Source organism: Mycetomoellerius zeteki, unplaced genomic scaffold, assembly GCF_001594055.1.
Source record: "Mycetomoellerius zeteki isolate Tzet28-1 unplaced genomic scaffold, Tzet1.0 scaffold94, whole genome shotgun sequence".
NCBI lineage: Eukaryota > Metazoa > Arthropoda > Insecta > Hymenoptera > Formicidae > Mycetomoellerius > Mycetomoellerius zeteki.
The window spans coordinates 1,141,551-1,162,820 of record NW_017257979.1 but is presented as its reverse complement, the minus strand read 5'-3'; the positions used below and the strand labels follow the sequence as shown (position 1 = coordinate 1,162,820).

The 21,270-nt window shown below is 35.4% G+C and overlaps 4 protein-coding genes across 7 annotated transcripts; 2 read left to right on the top strand and 2 right to left on the bottom strand.

The window, feature by feature from the left end:
- Window positions 1–1,082: 1,082 nt before the first annotated feature.
- On the bottom strand, window positions 1,083–4,590 carry LOC108730622 (zinc finger protein 836). 2 transcript variants are annotated; one of them, XM_018460422.1, is made up of 5 exons: window positions 2,940–4,590; window positions 2,613–2,698; window positions 2,216–2,531; window positions 1,872–1,975; window positions 1,083–1,799 (listed from the first exon to the last, which is right to left on the bottom strand). In XM_018460422.1, exons 1-5 carry the CDS (start codon window positions 4,138–4,140, stop codon window positions 1,125–1,127), a joined length of 2,382 nt encoding a protein of 793 aa, XP_018315924.1. In that variant the 5' UTR covers window positions 4,141–4,590; the 3' UTR covers window positions 1,083–1,124. The 2 variants fall into 2 exon arrangements, with proteins under 2 accessions (XP_018315924.1, XP_018315925.1); XM_018460423.1 differs by having other exon boundaries at window positions 2,613–2,683.
- A 99-nt stretch (window positions 4,591–4,689) lies between these two features.
- LOC108730624 (uncharacterized) lies at window positions 4,690–8,238 on the bottom strand. Its single transcript, XM_018460428.1, has 8 exons — window positions 8,075–8,238; window positions 7,492–7,664; window positions 6,980–7,147; window positions 6,743–6,911; window positions 6,173–6,482; window positions 5,171–5,440; window positions 4,986–5,057; window positions 4,690–4,866 (listed from the first exon to the last, which is right to left on the bottom strand). Exons 2-8 carry the CDS (start codon window positions 7,598–7,600, stop codon window positions 4,765–4,767), a joined length of 1,200 nt encoding a protein of 399 aa, XP_018315930.1. The 5' UTR covers window positions 7,601–7,664; window positions 8,075–8,238; the 3' UTR covers window positions 4,690–4,764.
- Window positions 8,239–8,991: 753 nt separating this feature from the next.
- On the top strand, window positions 8,992–14,152 carry Stt3B (catalytic subunit 3B of the oligosaccharyltransferase complex). Of its 2 annotated transcripts, none has more exons than XM_018460505.1 (7): window positions 8,992–9,559; window positions 10,697–11,395; window positions 11,869–12,179; window positions 12,260–12,791; window positions 12,968–13,429; window positions 13,530–13,620; window positions 13,748–13,826. In XM_018460505.1, the coding sequence occupies exons 1-7, from the start codon at window positions 9,282–9,284 to the stop codon at window positions 13,772–13,774; spliced, it is 2,400 nt and encodes a 799-aa protein (XP_018316007.1). In that variant the 5' UTR covers window positions 8,992–9,281; the 3' UTR covers window positions 13,775–13,826. The 2 variants fall into 2 exon arrangements, with proteins under 2 accessions (XP_018316007.1, XP_018316006.1); XM_018460504.1 differs by having other exon boundaries at window positions 8,995–9,559; window positions 13,783–14,152.
- Window positions 14,153–16,383: 2,231 nt separating this feature from the next.
- On the top strand, window positions 16,384–19,773 carry l(3)L1231 (zf-C3Hc3H domain-containing lethal (3) L1231). 2 transcript variants are annotated; one of them, XM_018460511.1, is made up of 4 exons: window positions 16,384–17,330; window positions 17,906–18,260; window positions 18,327–19,308; window positions 19,415–19,773. In XM_018460511.1, the coding sequence occupies exons 2-4, from the start codon at window positions 17,937–17,939 to the stop codon at window positions 19,579–19,581; spliced, it is 1,473 nt and encodes a 490-aa protein (XP_018316013.1). In that variant the 5' UTR covers window positions 16,384–17,330; window positions 17,906–17,936; the 3' UTR covers window positions 19,582–19,773. The 2 variants fall into 2 exon arrangements, with proteins under 2 accessions (XP_018316013.1, XP_018316012.1); XM_018460510.1 differs by having other exon boundaries at window positions 17,906–19,308.
- Window positions 19,774–21,270: the final 1,497 nt, after the last annotated feature.

Below are 21,270 nucleotides of genomic sequence, written 5' to 3'. Positions count from 1 at the left end.
AGTTTCGAGTGACTCATAGGACAGTGTTTTATTTATTATTATTCACTTCTGTAATCTGGTATTTTGCTATTATTTATTTTTGTCCAAAGACTTTGGCTGCTTTCCTTTTAGGAGACACAGTTGACACAAATGTCATTTTATCTTTGTCATTCATTGAATGTCGAAAAGGATAGAACGACGTTTCTGTCAACTATGTCTCCTAAAAGAAAAGCAGTTTTTATGTTTGCAACAAATATATGTAAATTTAATATACATTTATGGTAAGTGCAATTATTGAATTTTGTGTTTTTACTGTAACTTATATATTATTTAACGGAAAAACTTAATAAAGATATCTTAGCAGATGAAATACACCAGTTGATATTATCACATCTTTAGCTTAATATACTTATATTGAACATTTTTTATTTGTCAGACTGCTTGCATTACTTTTGTATTTATTATTAGATTTTATCTTTATGTATAGCACTTTCTATGATATCAGAAATCATTACATGCTGCTAAATTCGCTATTATTCCTAAATTTACCATTATTTGCAATTATTTCTAAGAGTAATAAATTATATATAATTGTTTATATTGTTTTGTCTATACAGTTGATTTATGCAGGTGATAACTGAATTGCAACAGCAATCACAATAATTTTCAAGTTTCGTATTTTGAGTAAGTATTTTTGTTCTATATATATATATATTTATCTACAATGGATGTTAATCTATTTCATTATGATAGAACTCCATTTATCTGTACTCCATTTATACAAACAAATTTATATTCAATTTCAATAGTTCTTTTGAACTTTCCATTTGGAAACACAAACCCACACAAGTTATCTTTGTTATTGTAATCATTGAATGCCAAGAAAGATAGAAAGATAGAATGATACCAACTATCTTGTCTCTCAACATGTTTAGATAAATGGAGTTTTACTGTAGTTTGTACTATTAAAACAGCCCTTAAATGCTCAATATTGTACAATAATTTTATTAATGCCTTTTTTAAATAATTTAAATAATTTAAAACAGTCTAGAACCTCTAGATGATTAATAATACTTTGTGTTTACAATACTTTGCAATAATATTGATCATCTAGGAGCCACTTAAGTTATAAATGTATATTTGCTTCATTTTCTATCCATACCATACAGCAATGCTTTCAATGATTCTTCATTTATGGTTTGCAGAGACTCTGTGACATCCTTATTATGGCTGAAGTTTTGCTCTATGTCTGGCTCTAAATTCATTTGTACATTTCCAGAAACCTGTGGGAAGTCAGTGTAAGAATCTATCGGATCCTCTTTACGTTTAGGCGAAGATACTCTCAAGTGTTCCATTTCAAACGTCGAAGATGATATGCTCGTTTCAAGGGGTGACATCACCATGGAAAAGAAATCATTCGTGCTTTTTGCGTCTATCTTTTCGTTGTCTGATTGCACTCTTTCAATTGATTCTGCTGATTCCTCTAGTCCCGTACTATTAAGATCGTTAGTACCCCATGTCTTGCTCTTTAGATCTTCGTTAGTATTGCTGGCATCTGTAAATTTGATGCCTTGTTCCTTTCTCTCGGAGGATATGTTATTTATTTCTGACTGCAGCGCTAAAACGGGTTGTCCTTGAGCGTTTATTATCAAAACGAACTTATTTTCCTCATCAGTGGTATTTGTTATTGATTGATTTTCTTGCAGGCTATCAGTGACTCGTGACCTGACTGTGCTGTTATCAGCCTCTCGTGTATCAGATGTCAATTGCTGTGTGCTCCCTGAAGTTTGTACAGGGCATTTATGGGTTCTTTGACTCACCTACAAGTGTGAATTATGTGTGAGTTATCAAAGACGCTCGACATCTGAAAACACTCAATGATCACTTTGTACCTTGTATCGGAAGCTTTTGCCACACATTGTGCATTTATAAGGCATCACTCCTGTGTGAATACGACGATGGACTAAGTACGAAACACGCTGACGGAAACACTTTCCTGCGGAAGAATTAGTACGGCAGTTGTAGGAGGATTATTATCGTTGTTGGTGGCCTGCAGCACACTTACAAGATAAGCTTCTTGTGAAAAATTACCTGCATTTCAGTAAGCCATGCACAGCACACCATAATATTACAGACACTACGCAAAATAATTAATGGTAATTGTTAGTCAATCCCAAACGATTGTTTATTTGATTAATTCTGCACCGGCTTTAATGTTTGTTCTTTCGTAACGTACCACATGTCTCGCAGGCGAATGGCTTCTCCCCGGTGTGAATCCTTTCGTGATTATGTAACGTGGAGAGTTCCTTGAACGATCTACCGCAAGTCGCACAGGTGTGTGGTTTATCATCCTTGTGATAAAGTCTGTGCTTGTGATACGATTGCTGAAAGGTGAAACTTTTGTCACATATTTTACATTTGTAAGGCATCTCTCCCGAGTGCAGTCGTTTGTGCTTCTTCAGAAAATATTTGGTCGTGAACATTTTACTGCAAGTATCACACTCCCACTGCTTCCCCTCGTGAGTCTTTAAATGTTGTATTACATGTTGTTCCTGAAACGCGAAAGTAAGAGAAAAATTTATTAAGTATTATTTGCAACGAGTATCAAATAAAATGTGTGGAAGTATCCTCACTTTCTTAAATTTCTTTCCACATGTGGGACACGCGTATCCAGCGTCGCCGCAGGTGACTTCATTTTGGTCACCTTTAGAAAAAGAACCTATTATATGTGAAAAACTTTAATTGCATATTGTATCGAATTATAAACTATAATAATAATTACATATCACTCATTTGCTATGACATAACTTAAAAATTGTCATTTTTTAATTGATTGAAAAATTAATGATTCAAAATATTGAAACTTATTTTTTGAAAAATTTTTTCTTTTAAATTATGCTATTGTTTTAGGAAATATAATATATTGAATTACTTATTAATTAGATATAACGATTACTTGCCTGAATTGTGTCCAATGTGGGCTACTCTCATATGTACCATTAAGCTGCCTCGCATTTTGAACACTTTAGAGCACAGATAGCAAGAGTAATTCTTAAGAACTTGCTCTGGACTATTATTCGAATCCTGCTCGTGCACTAATTGTTCGTGTAAAGCTAAAATGTTGGTGTCAGGAAAGTGAAAGCCGCATAAGTTACACCTTTCCGTTTTTTCCTTCGATGCTATCGTACGAATGGCTTTGGCACTTGTTTGCGTGTGAGGTAACATTTGCTTGTGTTGTAAATTTTGATTTTGATCCCCAGCACTTGTTTCGAGTATCGTGTTCTTCGCATTAGACAATTCCTTATCATTGCGCTCTTCCAATGACTTTCTTGCACAGACATTTGCGATTATATTTTGGACTGATTGAAAATTAGAGAGATCATGTTCTTCCTCAATTAAATCTGTTATCAGTTTTTCTTTTAAGACATGATGACTACTGTTCGATTCAGTGCATTCTTTTTCAATATCTTGATAGATGTTGGCGTCCACAGTTCCTGCCACCTTTGTCGCAATAATTAAATCTGAAATAGCTGTTTTCTCCGCCTGCATAGCTTCCTGGGATACATTCAAATGCTTAATATCATTACAAAAATACTGCACTGTACAATTTGTTTCCTGTTGCAGATTTGCGATTACTTTCTGGACTGTGTTGTGATTCTCGTTTGATTGCGGAAGAATGTTCACTTTTATCACGTCATGATTGTAATCTGATACGAAACTAGATTGACTCGCGCCTTTCATTGATGAATCTAGGCTTTGCGTTTTAGACTGAGAATCTATAGCAGAGATATTTCCTACATGCGGCACATCAGAATCTGATAATTCTGTGCAAGTCCTGTTGTTGCCACTTTCAACTTTATCTAATTGCTTCAATATGTTCCAGTCCTGGGGTGCAATGTTGTGCGCGTTATGGATGGCGACCAGATGCTCATCAGTAGCAGTGATGTCCGCAGATTTAGACGATTCTGCTGTAGCATTGTTCAGATTGATCGTATGACCAAATAAATGTATAGTTAATTTATCTATGCCTAACAATACTTCGTTACAGATAGGACATATGAGGGGTCGAGTCGCTACACTTACAAGTCCAGCTCGTAGCGCGTCAAGCGTTAGGAATCCAGGTTGCGAACACAGCGGACATGCCAGGACTCGTGCACACATTTTGTGTATTTGTTTTATTACCACGGAATCTGATATTGTTTTCTAATCATGTGTTGCGCAACTTTATCAATCTCTATAAAACATGGCACATCTTTGCGTTTATAACTATACCACTATACTGCTTGGTTTTAATATCTTCACGGGGTAGTTGACCAAGTGCTGTGGTCGTGAAGTTGCAACAATAAACAGTACGATCATGTAACTTAAAGCTGACATTGTGTAATCTGATTGAAATTCCTGAGATTATACTTGAACTTGATTTAGTAATCTAAAGTGGAGGTTCAGGATATGCTTTGATAACGATCACTCCAATCCCAAATTTTACGAATTATAGACTCTGCACTGATACCGCGTACACAAAATTCTCGCACCTCGAAGTCTAAATATAGAAGGACGGTGATGGTTTGAGATATTCGTGCTGAATTCCTGCGTGTCTTTATGGAGCGTATCTGATGATCTTCAAGCTATATTTAGACAAACGGTGGGATATTCAAAGTATTATGAGCGTTAATCAATGTATTTATTAAAAATTGTTTGAATTATCAAGATTACAAACTACAATCATATAAAAATCGAAGTCATTTCGGTGCAAAAATGCTATCCTATAAATACATATTATAATAATTAACATTTATATGGCATGCCATCTTTGCAGCAATATTCTCTACCGGCCGACAGATTCGTGTTTATCCATTCATCTTTACAATTCTTGATGAAAAGATAAGCCTGTAAAAAAATATCATTAAGATGATATGGTTTCAATACACAAAATAATTTTGTTTCATAATCATTTCAAATAAAAATATAATAAAAATTAATTTATGTATATATATATGTGTACTCACTCTTTCTTTGTGACAATCACGATCGATAGAAGCACATAGAACTACTTGACTGTTTGGTAAATGTTTCACTATCTGGGAAATATTTTAACTTAGAAGGATAATACAAATTAAATTATTAATTACTAATAATTAATTATAAAATATTAAGGATATATAATTTCTTAACGATTAAAATTTAAACTTACAACATCAAGACATTTGCTGACACAAAGTTTGTTCCCAATAGTAGTACATGGAATTGGATCAGGATATTCTTGGATAAGTGCAGGATATCCTTTGGGTTGTTCTGTGCTGCCTTTCTTAAATTGTCCGCTTAAAAATATGGCACAGACGCAGCCAATTGGCTGTTCTTTTGTATTCGTGGATAACTTAATATTTGTAACAGTACTATTATTTTCTGCATAAGAACACGATATACAAAGAGCCATCATCACTAACGTTAAATACATTTTGATCTGAAATGTGAATTACTACTGCTATTAACATTGCTTTCTGTTCAATCTTAGCTATATTAGCCAGATTAAGTTACAAACGATTCTTAAATATTTAAAAAGATAAAATGAAGAATATACCTTGATTCTGAGAATCCGCGATTTTGAATTTTAATAAATAAATTAAATTAGTTTATATTTACTGCAAAATTCTTTTCACCGAACTACACTGTATCACCTCACAAAACTCCACTCAAATATAAAGCCGATGTTTTAACCCTGTCACATTATGTCGCAATGTTCTCATGAGCCATATTTGGAATGCTTGCTAAGCGAAAACCTTAAGTATCATGCAAGAGTTCTATTTTAACTGTTTATACTTATGATTGGGATATATCTTATGTACACATCAGTAACAGACAAATTTTAATTAAAATTTCGATGATATTCAGATAAAATTCTTCATAATGAGAAAATTAAAAATAATTTCAAACTACATATAAATATCTATTTTCTATAATTATTAATATACATGTTAATAGAAAGGTATTTATACATGCATATTATGAAACATTTTAAGTTTTACTAAATTTTTTATTAAATATTTCTATAATTCTATATTACGTTATAAATATTTTTACAGTGTAAAATGATAAAATATTACAATATCTTTCTCATAAGTTTAGCTTCTCCTTCTAGTACGATTCTATCTCCATTAGCAATACACATGTACACGCATTTAATGATTTTTCTTACTGATGTAATTTTAACTATAACTTCTACAGTATCGCCAGCATAACACGGTTTAGGAAAAGCAATATTTTGTTCGATAACTATAGTACCTGCACCAGGTAATTTTGTACCAATTAAGCTTGACACTAGACCATTGAGCAAAGCACCATGAGCAATATTTTTTGCTGATTCAGTATGTATTGGATTGTAATCGCCTGTTAATTCAGCAAACTTGAGTATATCGTCATTTGTTATTACTTTCAGAACCGACACTTGATCTCCTTCTCTCAAACTGTTCATTGTTGTGTCAGCGAATGATCGTATTTTGGTGGTTCTTACAGAGTGATTTTTGAGAAACCCAGCAAAGAATTGAATTAGCTTCATGATATTACTTTCTATACTCACAAGTTACTCAAAAATATCAATTTAAATCAATAAAAGACATTATATTCAAATTAGGTTTATTTTTTACAAACAGACTGATTCTCTGCCTTCACTTTCTCTACAGCACTCGTTTCACAACAGTCATTTAGGAATAACGTTGCTACGTTTTTAACACGCCCATGTTCATATGATGAATCCGAAAGTTCCAGCATGCGTTTAATTATTTTAGGCGATGTTATCTCGTCTACTGATTCAGGTGTTACCAAAAACATCAAGGTAGTAATTACTCCAAGCAAAACATCTTCGTCTTCGGAAGAAAGTAACGACGATATTGACTCAACACCTTGATTGCGCAGAATGTATAACTTATTTATTCCATCTGAAAAGAATATTACATATAATATAACAAATATTATATGACTCTTTGCATGTAACAAATATACTTACCTAAACATAAATTGCAGAGACCACTAATACCAAAACGTACTAACTTTGGATTGCTTTGAGATAAAGCATTAAGAAATAAATTAATTACGTTTAACTGTCTCATGTATCCATAGTTTACAGGATCATATGCAAAATTTGCCAAATTTGCCAGTACTTGCTCCTGTGCGTCTGATAATTTGAAAGACATTGATTAATTATTATTACACAGATTATACATCTATCAAGAGACGCAATAATTTTATTGATAAATTTTTATTCATATTCTTTTGTAAGCGATACTATGGTTAAATATAATTAGAACATATAAGTCCTGATGATCTTGGGACTTTTCCTAATTTTTAAATAGAAACGATTTGAAATAATTTTATATTTTTCATAATTTTATTTTGCAGTTTTAAACTTGAAAACTAAAAAAAATAAAACTAATAACAAAAACTTTATAGTAAGTCCCAAGAACACCTATGTTTCTTTAGCGTTAAAAAATATGTTCCTGTTATGAGTTAATCTTTTACCTTTAGACGATGTTGTTGTATACTCAGTGACTAAAAGCTTTAAAAAATCGTAACGTCCAGTAGGATTCTTCCCTGTGCGTTTTGTTAATCTTGCCCTACTGGAGAACATTTGAGTCTCAATGTACTTTATTTATATTATTTATAGTATAGACATTCTTCTGTTACGATATGTTCTGCAAAAACAAAGTTGATTTTAAGATGGAATTATTGAACTTATGTACAGATAAGAATATATAATAATTACACAAATTATAATTAAACAAAATTAAACTATTTATTTGTTGTTTCAAGTCTGCAACGTTTGCAAATTGTGAAACATGTACAATATATAAACCTTCAGCACTCTATTCGTTTCACTCATAAACGTTTTTTACATTTAAAACTATTTAAAATAAAAGTGTTTCTAATACTACTTGAGGAATTTGCGCCTTCAATCTCTCCTTGAGGTTATATAACGCCTGTCTTTATACTTTTTATTTCGCGTGTTTGCTTACATAGTTCTGTTTGTTCTTTTAATAAATTTGAATATTAACTTTGTTCCACTATTATTTTGTCATTAACAGATTTTCTTTTTTTTTCGAACCTTACGATTTGAAAACTTCCTTTTAGTGTTGTATTGACATTACAAGAAGAAAATTAAAAGTCGAACGATGATAGTGTTGCACTCTACCTAAAATTCTGGAAGTTGTGAACTAATCTCGAACTTCCGTTGCTTTTAAAACACGCGGGATTTCTTTTGTCAAGAAAAACAAATTGTTTACCACAAATTGTTGACACAATATCGTTGAATTAGGGAGCTTTCCAGCAGAGACACAAATCGACACAAGAGTCATTCTGTCTTTGTTTCTTACTGATTATCGAACAAGGAAAGGTCTCTTAAATCTCAGCATCATCAAAAGAATTATGATAACTAAGATATATTTTATTATCACAATTACTGTATCATAAAGCAGATTAAACACAATAATGTTAACTTGAAACATAATAGCATTTAATTGGTAGATAAAAACAGCACGATTTTTTAAAAATAACAAGTGATTATTAATTGATATCCAATTATCAATTGATACCCAATTCCCTAATTGCCAATTATTGATTAATTTCATATAGGATTTTCTGATTGGTTTGTCCAGTCGAAAGACTACAAACACCTGTAGGGTATTTTTTTCATACTGACGTTCGAAGCTCATTTTTAGCATCAAAACAGGTGATAATGAAAATTGACGCTTAATTTCGTCAGTTTTGACCATGTGGCCTATTTTGTCGCTAAAAATGAGCGTCGAACGTATGAAATTGCATAATTGTAAAATTGCACCTCGAGGCTAAACGAGCGATGTATGGTGCGTTCGGGGAGACGCTAATAGCGCTATTCTGTCATTCTATCTTCGTTGTTTATTAAACGTAAAACAAGGATAGAATGACACAAATAGCGCTAATAGCGTCTCCCTGAACGCACCTATGGTATCGTATGTTCGAAGTTCGAACGCATCGACTTCCTGTCTACTGCTGCACCCTGGTGTCCCTGGTGCGGATTTCGCAGTTGCTGCGGTGGAAGTGATGGTTAACACGTAGCCGGCGTTCGACGTGTCCTAGCCTCCCAAGTTCAGGTGTGCAGCGAGACATTTGATAATTCGTTGCGCCCCGCTCTCGACTCGCGCACGGGACCGCGGGTGTTTTGGAGGCACATATGGCGAACGCGCCACGTTGTGAGTATCGATAATAAGCGGATATACATACGGTGCGTCGCACGTTTTAACGCGCTCGTGACGGACGCGGGCCAACGGGAGAACATGTTATCGAACAAGTCGTCGTTGTCGTCACAGCAGCAGCAATTGCCCTCGTCGTCCTCTTCGTCGTCGTCCTCTACGTCGTCAGCCAACGCGAAGGTCATGTTTCCCGATAAGAGATCGACGACCAAACAGATGAAGTCCTCCACGCTGACGAACGCCGCTGGCCTGAGCTCCCTCATCACCTTCACCGTTCTCTTGCTTGCTTGGATCTCGGGTTTCGCCTCGAGACTTTTCGCGGTCATACGCTTCGAAAGCATCATACATGAGTTTGATCCCTGGTACGTAACCTGGTGTGGGATCATTCAACATGGCCATGTGACGTGCATTATCAATTTTTGATAAACTATCATTCTATTATTTTCCCGTTACATAACGGAAGCCTGAGTTAGTAGCCAATGCTTCGAGCATATCCGGGAAATGTAGGAGAACGAGTATCCAGATAGTCAATTTTAGAGTAGATTTCTATCCGCTGTATCTTCCTTATACTTGCGGTTTTCTTGTCAGCTATAATTTAACAGTGGAAATGCAGCAGAAATAGAGCATATTGTGTCATATCTGTTTTCTATCCCTGTACTAGAACTTTTCTTCTTGCTTTAGGCTAATATTACATTTGTCATACGATAAATTTTTCAAACGTGTTAATTGGCTGCAAGACAGAAATCTTGGATTTCTTTATCTTATAGCCAGTATAGTCAATCAACATATGACAAATGTAATATCAGTCTAGAGTCCCTGTTTTAACGACCAGTATCTTTAATATTAGCTGTTTTCCTTTTAGGAGACACAGTCGACACAAACGTCGTTTTATCCTTCTTGACATTCAATGAAAAACAAAGATAGAACAACACTTTGTATCAACTTAGCTTTTTTTATATATATAAAATTGACAATGTTACGACATTGACATATAAAAGTTAAGAATATTGTCCTTAGCCATAATATTAAATATACCTATTTCACTTTAAACTTTAAATCTTTTTTATAACTGAATTAGTTTGGAATGAAGGTATGTTTGATATTTGGCTAAAGTGAGAAAAAAGTTCTAATACAGAAATAAAAAATGAATCCGTGAAGTTTCAAAAGTGTATATTAATTTAGCTATAGAAAATTTATGATTTTATAATGTATGGTTTGCTTGTTTTCTGATATATTTTTACAGATATCAGAAAAACAGCAGATTGTATTATTACTGCTTATCAAACATAATATGCTAATACACAGTACCTGTTCTTAGCTGGTACGACTATTAGGATATTGATAAATTAAATAATTTAAATAGCTTAAATTTAGGTTAAAGGATTTGTTTATTTCTGTTTTGTTTATTTTGCCTATATATTGATTCATTTTTATAAGTAAATAACATTAAGAATTTTTGACTAATTAGCAATGAGATGTAATAAATGTTTTAAATTCAGGTTTAACTACAGAGCGACAGCGTACATGGTTCAACATGGATTCTACAATTTTCTAAACTGGTTCGATGAACGGGCCTGGTATCCGTTGGGCCGGATCGTTGGTGGAACCGTCTATCCTGGACTTATGATAACATCTGGATCAATACACTACATACTACACTCTCTGAATATCCCAGTGCATATAAGAGACATATGTGTATTTCTAGCTCCAATTTTTAGTGGCCTTACTGCCATATCTACATATTTATTAACGAAAGAAATATGGAGTGCTGGGGCCGGCTTATTCGCCGCTTGTTTCATCGCCATCGTACCTGGCTACATCTCGAGATCCGTAGCTGGGAGTTACGACAACGAGGGAATCGCAATCTTTGCATTGCAAATTACCTACTACCTTTGGGTTAAATCAGTCAAAACTGGCTCAATCTTTTGGGCGAGCATAACTGCCCTATCTTACTTCTACATGGTATCAGCATGGGGAGGCTACGTGTTCATTATTAATCTGATTCCACTCCATGTGTTTGCCTTACTGATCATGAATCGCTTTAGCAATCGATTGTTCACGAGTTACTCTACGTTTTACGTTCTTGGACTTCTATTAAGTATGCAGATACCATTTGTTGGTTTTCAGCCGATTAGAACTTCTGAGCATATGGCAGCTAGTGGTGTATTCGGTCTGATAATCTTTGTGGCAGCTTTTAGGTACGTACTGTTTTTCTAACGTTAATTTGTTCATTTGTTATTGTATTATTTTAATTTGTAGTATTTACTCATAGTAATACTATCATGTTCCTAAAATATATAGCTAATGGAAATCTTTCTGTTTAAATTGACAAGACGTAGAAATAAAAGTTAAAACAGAATTAAAGGGCTTGATCACAAAATCCATTCCTAACAAATTATAAAAATAGTATAAACTGAAAAACTTAAGAGTTACAATCATTATATTTTAATTAGAAATATTTACATTTTGTTATTATATCCATATCAAATAATGCTTGCAATTATTTGAATTTTGAAAGTATTTACTATTCTGCAAATTTATGTTTGTAATTGATATAAAAATGATTGTATTATTACAAATAAATGTAGAAAAAATTTTTTTTATTAGAGTACATTTTGGACATACTGTAATATACGTTGCAGTATACTTACATTGAGCTTTCTAATTGCAGATACTTAAGAACTGTACTTACCAAGTCCGAAATGAAATATTTCGGTGGTGTGGTGGCTGTAACAACTACTATGCTGCTATTAATTTTGATCGTCTTAACGTATACTGGCGTTGTCGCTCCTTGGAGTGGTAGATTTTATTCATTGTGGGATACCGGTTATGCCAAGATACATATCCCTATAATAGCATCTGTATCGGAACATCAGCCGACAACTTGGTTCAGCTTTTTCTTTGATTTGCACGTTTTGGTTGCATTGTTTCCGGTTGGTCTTTGGTACTGCATTACACATGTCAATGACGAGCGTGTTTTCGGTAAGAATCTACTGGTATGATGAGAGTGTGTCTTGGAATAAAATATCAATAAAGAAAACTAATATTCGATCTTCTTGTAGTTGTACTATACGCCATAAGTGCCGTTTATTTCGCTGGTGTGATGGTAAGGCTTATGTTGACTCTGACTCCGGTGGTGTGTATGCTGGCCGGAGTCGCTGTCAGTAGACTCGTAGAACTGTTCCTCAAAGAGGAAGACAGAGACGGTAACGGTAATGAGAGTAACGAGGAGAGCGAGGAAGAAAGAGAGAGAAGTCCCGGTAGAGCGTTGTACGATAAAGCCGGTAAACTTCGCAGAATGAAGCATGAGAGATCAAAAGGCAACGGTGACGGATTAGGTCCGAATCTTCGTAATGTCATTGTTCTCGGCATGTTGATGCTGCTGATGATGTTTACCGTGCACTGCACGTGGGTGACTAGTAATGCTTATTCTAGTCCATCTATTGTTTTGGCGTCCTACAGTAACGACGGTGGCAGGGCCATATTGGACGATTTTCGAGAAGCTTACTATTGGTTAGCACAAAACACCGCCAATGACGCTAGAGTCATGAGCTGGTGGGATTACGGATACCAGATTGCTGGTATGGCTAACAGGTACAACGCTTATATCACTTTATACAGGATTATAGAAAAGATTATAGAAAAGATTCGTGTTTATCAAATTATTAGTAACTTATATTTTAAAGAATAAATTTTAGAGTATCACCTTGTATATATTATAATAATATATGAAATTAATTTAACATTACTGTATAAATTTTCTTTTGTAGAACTACCCTCGTGGACAATAATACATGGAATAATTCGCACATAGCTCTGGTCGGCAAAGCGATGAGCTCGAACGAAAGTGCTGCTTACGATATTATGACATCCCTGGATGTGGACTACGTGTTGATCATCTTTGGCGGGATGATTGGATATTCCGGTGACGATATCAACAAATTCTTATGGATGGTCCGTATCGCAGAGGGTGAACATCCCCAGGACATTCGCGAAAGTGATTATTTCACCGAAAGGGGGGAATTTCGTGTGGATTCTGAAGGTTCTCCAACTCTTTTGAACTCGCTAATGTATAAACTGAGTTATTACCGGTTCGGGGACGTTAAAATAGACTATCGGTCGCCTTACGGATATGATCGTACTCGTAATGCGGAAATAGGCAATAAAAATTTCCAGTTAACGTATCTGGAAGAAGCTTACACTACTGAGCATTGGCTTGTCAGGATTTACAGGTGAATGACACGTTTCAGCTTAAAATTTAATGTATCATTATCTTTTCATTATTGTTATAAAATATTCTACATTAATATTAATTTTGAAATGTGTCCATAGGGTGAAGAAACCAGCGGAATTTAATAGACCAATAATTCCGATCTCCGAGCGAGTTATCACGCGTCGCGCGAATTCGTATGTTACTAAAAAGGTTGGTATGCATGTATATATTTACGGTCTTACGATACAGAATGATAGGTATATTTTTTTTAATTATGCAATTTCTCGTATCGTTTTGCCGTTTTTATCGTGACACATTAATTGATCTGGAAACGTAGTTGAAGTTATGGGGCGTCGGGCATTGATGTTTCAGACTTCACGGCGTAAGCGAGGTGTCATAAAAGGCCGGCCAGTTGTTATTAAAGGGCAGAGACCTCAACGACGAACGACGTAACGAAGATTCGCTGACTATTTCATAAACAGTTTGCAAATACAACTTTTGTAATAAAAGAATTACCGTCCCTTGGGTCTACCACTATACCTCGAACTAAGAATTTAATGTCAAAACAGTTCAACCGACTTGAAGAGTAGAATATTCCAAAAATGATAGTTTTCATCATCTCCAGAACAGGTTGACAGATTAGTAGTTTTATGAAATATTGTTTTCAAAAATCTTTTCTCATAATGTTTGGCTCATTGCACATTGTTATTCGTCCTTCATTTATTATTCTTATTGAAAAGTCTTCGGTTATTTATTATATAATTACATCATTTATTAATGTAAAATTTCTTCGATTTACTATCCAGATCATACGTAATCGATATAATTGGATCATTATATGGATATTTATACGAGTATATATTTATTAGAGAAAGTCACAAAAGTTTTCTGCGTTCTGTAGGAATTAAATTCCACATTTAATCATTTTTTATGAGCCAATTGTGCATTTAATAGCTAATGATGTAAAATAACTTGAAAATAACTTGAAACTGACTTATTTGTTATCGATCAGCAATTGTATGAAGGTCTCAACTCATGTAAATTGAAACTCGTAAGACATCCTAGTTAGTGTACACACACGTTTATGTTACATAATACGTTTATTAATATATTACACGGTATTGCATCGGGTGAAGTTTATCGAAATAAGCAAACTTCCGCCGATTTTCAGCCGGAACGTCGGAACGATTGAGTGTATGTCATGTGTACACAGTTTGTTGTATAGCACCTTGTTGAAAGATAAACATTTGTAATAACACAGTGTTGTTATTTATGAAATATGCATTTAAAATGCTAGTCCAATTTAATTTTTGTTTCATCTAATGAGAGAAATCTTTTCGACAATATAAATTAAATATAAAAATTGCGCGTACAGCTTTGTTTTTTTTTTATAAAATAAAAATTTTTTTATAATATAATATAAAGGAATTCTAAATATGTTACGAAGCATTAGCGATTCAGAATTTTTTTTTTTCTATAACCTATAAATTTTGATAGATAATACATAAAATAAATTGCATAATTACATATATAGATATAATTGCAAACATTATTTATGAACGTATCATTTGTTAACACTTGTAATTTCTGGGATTTAAAAATTTTCAGTTCGGCGATACGGAAGCACGAATATTGGCTGCGTTCAGCAAACTCAATTGTTGCGGAATGGATCAGTGAGCTCTCGCTGCTATTGGATAATCTAAAAGAATACACCAATAACAACGAGCGCTCACGGATCCGCTCCACAACAGTTGAGTTTGCTGAACGCGACCATTATCGATCTATGTATCAATGCATCAACAGGTGGATAACATATTTAAATCTATTTTTTGTAGTTACGATTTATCAAATTTTTTCTTGAATCGACAGTTTTATATCCATTTCGCAAGCGAGAAATAATTTACTCATTTTACATAACGGCTAATAAATTATGAATCCCAGATAATTTAATCTTCGCGACGGATCTATGAACTATTTTGTTGAAACTGATAAAGGAATTTTCCATATCAATTGCCGTAATCAAATCTACGGAAAAACAGTCGCATGTATATTTAATACAAACACGAGAAGCTCGATAAACGAGAGAAGAATAGATAGAGGTCTTAAGACCATTACATAATTTTTTTTTCTTCAAATGGCAATCTTATCAACCATAAAAGTTGAAAATGATAGTAGTTGCACCAGAAAAGTCGAGTGAGAACGTATACTATATATGAAGAATTTTAAAATAGATGTGTAGAGACTTTTTCGGCATTTCTGAAAAATGTTCGAATTTGTATAAAAAATCTGAGAAATTTTCTAAAAAATTATAAAATTATTTAAAAATTTTGAAAAATTATACGAAATTCTGAGAAAAAAAAATTTTTCACAATAAGGAGAACATATTGAGAAGAAGTCGAAAATACAACGATTATGCATGATGACTGTCATATTTGAACACGAATCACGCGGTTGATGTTTAAATATTAAACCATTGTTTAGTCACTATTGTTTCTTGATAATCAGTTCAGAGAAGATAAAAGATAGGTATGTATATGCATAAAGAGACGTTTGAGGAAAAAAGGGGAGATAAAAAATTCCATTACAAAGAACATATTAAGATGTCTTTGCGCTGTTATGCTTTTTGTACTTAAAAAAGTAATGGATACGTAATCATACATTAGTGAGATAAAGAAAAACAAAAAAAAGTGCAAAAAGTTCAACTACAAAGAATGAATATAAATTCACACATGGTCCCCCTCAGGCATGAAGCAACATTGACATAGTTGGATGAATCATTTTCACAAATTCGCAGTTAGATTTTGAATCATTCGAACGAATGGGAAGAATCTTTGAGCGGTTCTTGGGATTCTTGGCATTCGAAAGTTGGACAAGAAGGTAGCCGATTCATCGGCTCGTACCGATTTCTTTTCATCTCTTTTTCCAGCATTATTTCTAGAGCGTTCGAGGCGTAATTTACATTGAAATAATAATTCATAGAAGTCTCGGAAAAAGGAAAAATTATCGCTCGTGCTGTATGTACACCTCGGCGTACAGGTTATGTTCTACAAAGCGCAGAACGATCTTTTGGCCACGTGGCGCGAACTCTCGCTCGACATACATTCCGTCTGCGGTGTCATCTACAATTATTAATTCAACGTGGACTGAATCCGTGATAATTATCGCTCGAAGATTCAGGGATTTTTTGCCCAAGCTCCGGGGACTGGCCCGTGTTGTACCGTGCCGCAGCGCGGCCGCCATTTTGCTGCCCCCGCACGCCTGACATGTCTTTCTAATGTTATTATCGACAGACGTCGAAATTTTGCGCGTGAGACCGTATTGTGTTTGCCACCCGTGGTGAGCGAGTCCGCGCACGAGGGGCAGGGAAGCTCGGTGCCGTGGCACATTTCGACGGGACGTCCGCCCCCGCTGTTGTCGCCTTTGTTGAGAGCGATCGCTGGTCAGTGTCGTCCCAACCTCAACCCTCCTCCCCCTTCCCTCGAAGTCGAGCCTGTAAACGTCGTGAACGAGAGCTGGTGAGAGGTGATAGAGCTTGCGTCCGCGAGCAATCTCGAAGTCGATTATGCCGCGAGGTCTGTCCCGGGAGTACTTCCGGTTGCCTCGCTGAGATCGGGAACACGCCGTGTCCCGCCGCCTCGACGTGACGTGACGTGAGCGAACCTAACCTAAAAAGGAGGAAAAAGAAGGCACAGGAAGAAAGATCCTGACCGTCGAGCGCGTGTGCCTATGCCAACGGCGGGGAGATCACTCTCTGGTGATATGGCCACGCTCCCAGTCGCGATATCCTCGAGACGCGCCACTCCAGTAATGCTGCAGACCAACTCAACGTCCGCCCGATGCGCGACGACGACGACGATAACGACGACGACGCAGTTGTTCAGACATGTGTAGGGTACGCTTGGTGTAGACTACTATGCGAGGCAAGGATCGTTTTTGTCCTCATCTAGCAATGGACTAAGTTCACGCTTACTGCTCGAACCAGGGAACTCTACGTTTATAGACCGCATTCACCGAGGCATTCACGAATAGCGTTGAGCGGTGTTGACAATGCGATTTGAATATTAATTCTGTATTGCGTAGGCAAACAAAGCCGTTGAATGGGCATTATTGTTTTGTAAGCCTTTTGTTAATTCAATTAATGCAAATTCCATGACTGTGTACATTTAGAAAAGGATACATTAGTGTATAACATATCGATATACTTAAATGTGACTGGTATATCATATTAATTTAGCTTATATTGAGTTATGTACGGTATAGAATAGTACTGTTTATGCAAATACGCTTGGATCTTTTTTTTTTACTTGATTAACTTGGCAATAGAAAATATCTGTGATACAACATGAAACATATTTTTTAAATTTTCTTACATACAGTCTCAGTATTACATTTTTCTAATCAAATGGTGTAGGTTATACTTGGATCTTGGCACATAGCGTGAACTAAGTTTGATCTAGATAGGAAGAAAGTTGACTTGGAGGATTTGAGAATGCAGGTAGAACAGATCTGGATAGAAGCAGCAATCAATGAAGGTCCCAATTTCCGAAAACTCAAACATGGACAATAAATTGAAGTTTTCGGACCGCTTGAAGGCTTTGCTGAAAACCGAGGCACATCAAGATGTTGATCCATACATTTTCAGTGAACCAGAACCATTTGCTACAGCAGGGGGAAGACATGCCACGGTGGTTCCACCGACAAATTCCGAAGTGATGCAAAGTTGCAAGAACAACAAGTCAAAGGGAAAATGCGTGAAACAGAGGATAAGGGTAGCGCCTGTTCCAGTCGCAGGCTACAAGTTTGTCGGGGTCAATGCCACGGCGGAGGCAAACGTCAATGATGTCATTGGGGTGAATTTGGATCACAAATTTTCTAATTTAGTTCAGTGTAAACAACGACACATTGAGAATTTGCAGAGATTGCGACCTAGGAGGCCAAGTCGGGACCACACGCTGTTGTATTATCCGAGGGCCGGGGACGAGATATCTGACAGCGATTCAAGTGGAGACGAGTTGATGATACATCAGCGTCACTGGTTTTTCGGCGAATCTACTGCATCACCAAATCGAGCGGCTCGGCTTACCCAATTGCGTTCGCAGCTACAACGACAGTTGCTTCAGTTGCGTATCGATGGTGCTGACGCTGAAGCTGTTCTGCGGCACAGGGTCAGATGTTTGCTGGATGCCGCTTCCAAAGATCCTACTTCTACCGCGCGAGCTTTGTGTGACTCTCCAAGTACCAGCAAGGTACTCGACGGACCGTTATTAGTTGGCGGGCCATGTGGGGCGGAGGGATGCCAACAAATATCTTTGCCTTGTACCCGACATTGTTCCCGCCACATTATGTTAAACGGAGATCAGCTTTTATTTGAGCATTGCACTGCCAAGTTTAGTGACAACACACAGTGTTGTGTTCCTGTGTTTGATGTCGCGCACGAATTACCTCTTTGCCCAGAACATGCGAGGAAGAGAGACAATTATCACCGTAAAATCCAAGAATCTAAACCAAAGAAAGCTCGTAAAAAGCCTCCAGTCTCCCCTCCTATCCCGGCGAAGCCTAAACCCAAGTCTAAGCCGAAGAAACGTAAACGACCACCCTCTAATAAAATAGAGACTACCAAGAGTGTGGCACTGATGCCCGAGGAGAGTCATTTCATGAGCCAAATAAACTGTAGTGAAAACCATACCAAGATGTTGAATAATTTGAATGTTCCGCAAGGAAGTTCAAATACGTCTAACTTAAATCTAGGATTGGGATTAGGCTCTCTTGGTCTGAGCGGAGGACTCAAAGTCGAGCTTGGGGATAATGAAGTATTCGCTTCCTTGGATTCTGCTGAGCATGACTTTGGCAACGTGCTCAATAACTTGCCCCCGGATGCTTTTAACGACTTATTTATCGGTAATTGCAACATCCATATTTTTGGTGCATTTTGTAAATCTCGAGATTGCACAGAACTCGTTATATTTAATTCATAAGATAATGTAAGATGTGTTTTAATTTATAGAGGGTAGAAACGGAGATTATGAGCCGTCGAGAGAAGAAGAGGAGGAATTGCAACGGGCTTTGGAAGAAGTTGATAAAGATGTACGAAACTTGGAGAGAATGGGGCAGACGCATGGACTTTTAGAGCCGGCCTTGCTTGCCCAGCTTATGTCGGACATTGCCTCGTAGCCCCACCAATCCTAATGTAATAATTTTTCGGAAAGGAATTCGTGCGTGTTCCTTGTAATGTAGAAAGAAATACTGTTTGTGTCTGTGCTGCTAAACGTAAGATTGCGTTATAGACTGTTATCACATAGCCACGCAAGTCCGAGATAATGGCAGGGATTGACATACAGAAAGTAACAAAAAATAAAAAAAAAACAATAGCAAATTTATGAATTTAGTATAAACAGCATCGGGTACAACACAGGTAGGTTTATGTTAAACAAGTAGCAGTGTAAAAACCGAGAATTCCATCCTTTTTGACAAATAATCACGGACGTTCTGCGTTATTATTACATTTGCAATACATGCATTATATTTGTAGCTTATTTGCAGATACTTTGACTTGCACTTGACAAATTTGCTTAGGAAAATTGTTATAGCTGCAATTAATACATGCAATCATTTTGAAGGGTAATGAAATGTATAAGTAGAAGGGACGAGAGTGAGTTCAGAGTTCACATTAATGGTTCAAATTAGATTCCAATACACGCGAGCTAAACGAGACGCATAGTTTTCATTTTTATTCTAAATTATGTTTACTAATAGCTCCTATATTTATTGAACTACATGTAATATCTAGCTAATTACTGACTACTCAAATAATAGGTACAAAGGTATTTTTATGACTGATTTGTAATGATTTTATCTGTTATTGATTATACTGTAGCAACTGTGAGTAACATATTCTGATTTGCAAACTGGAGTTTAGCTCTACAAATTAAAGTACAGAATAATTGGAGTAAAACGATATAATATTTGAAAGAAATATTTGGTGTTCGTACATAACTGTATGTATATTTTATATATATACGTATATGTATAAAGTATACACACACATACATATATATATCATTATATTAGAGCAAATTGTGGTGGTAAAATTATTCATTAATTTGCAGAATGTAAAAAATGGTATTTGCATTATTTTTTCAATGGCGGCAATATATAAAAAAAAATGATGAATTTGATATCTTATGCAGTATCATCCTTTGAAAATATATTATCTAAATTTTATTTAAATAAAATACATTTTTCCACAATTTAATTTTCATTATAAAACCTTGTGCATATATAGAATATATGTTTATACAAACACACGACTGAATTTATAAGGAAAAAGAAGTATACATATGTCTACATAAATATATGTAATACGTAGTGTATATAATCACGTTTTTTTTCATAATCTGATTACTGCAATAACACAGTTAAATAATCACATTTATTATCGTTATATTATTAATATATGTGGATAATCAATATTGTCACTTTGTCCATTCTGTATTATATTCATGTAGACAAATGTTCAGCGATAGAGTAGCTGTAATATCTAAGTGAAGTAAACATTAGCGAAAAGTGCCGAAAATTTTCATTTTTTAACATTGTTACCGAATGTGCATCACGCTTTGCAGCCTTACAAATGAGAAGATGACACGCTGTGTATCAACTAAGTAAAGGAAACTTTTTATTATCACGTATATTTTTCAAGAGAATACTTTAATGTTCATTTGAGAAGAGAATTTTTTCTTTTTTTTTTTTTTATGAAAAGTATAAAGGCACGGATTCTGAAAGTAAAACTAGATCGCGGTATAATAGTGCGTGAATGGTTGAGTTACTTACTGCCATTTAATTCCTAAAGTACGTGCACAACAA

Bases quoted from the DNA above. Each gene is read 5' to 3' on its own strand.
- Stt3B (XM_018460504.1), top strand. From the start codon at position 9,282: ATGTTATCGAACAAGTCGTCGTTGTCGTCACAGCAGCAGCAATTGCCC. The intron at 13,430-13,529 runs GTGAATGACACG...ATGTGTCCATAG, and splicing joins TGGCTTGTCAGGATTTACAG to GGTGAAGAAACCAGCGGAAT. The intron at 13,621-13,782 runs GTTGGTATGCAT...TTGATGTTTCAG, and splicing joins ATTCGTATGTTACTAAAAAG to ACTTCACGGCGTAAGCGAGG.
- LOC108730624 (XM_018460428.1), bottom strand. From the start codon at position 7,600: ATGTTCTCCAGTAGGGCAAGATTAACAAAACGCACAGGGAAGAATCCT. The intron at 6,912-6,979 runs GTAAGTATATTT...TATTCTTTTCAG, and splicing joins TCTCTGCAATTTATGTTTAG to ATGGAATAAATAAGTTATAC. The intron at 5,058-5,170 runs GTAAGTTTAAAT...AATATTTCCCAG, and splicing joins TCAGCAAATGTCTTGATGTT to ATAGTGAAACATTTACCAAA.
- LOC108730622 (XM_018460422.1), bottom strand. From the start codon at position 4,140: ATGTGTGCACGAGTCCTGGCATGTCCGCTGTGTTCGCAACCTGGATTC. The intron at 2,699-2,939 runs GCAAGTAATCGT...CACATATAATAG, and splicing joins CCACATTGGACACAATTCAG to GTTCTTTTTCTAAAGGTGAC. The intron at 1,976-2,215 runs GTACGTTACGAA...ATTCTTCCGCAG, and splicing joins ATTCGCCTGCGAGACATGTG to GAAAGTGTTTCCGTCAGCGT.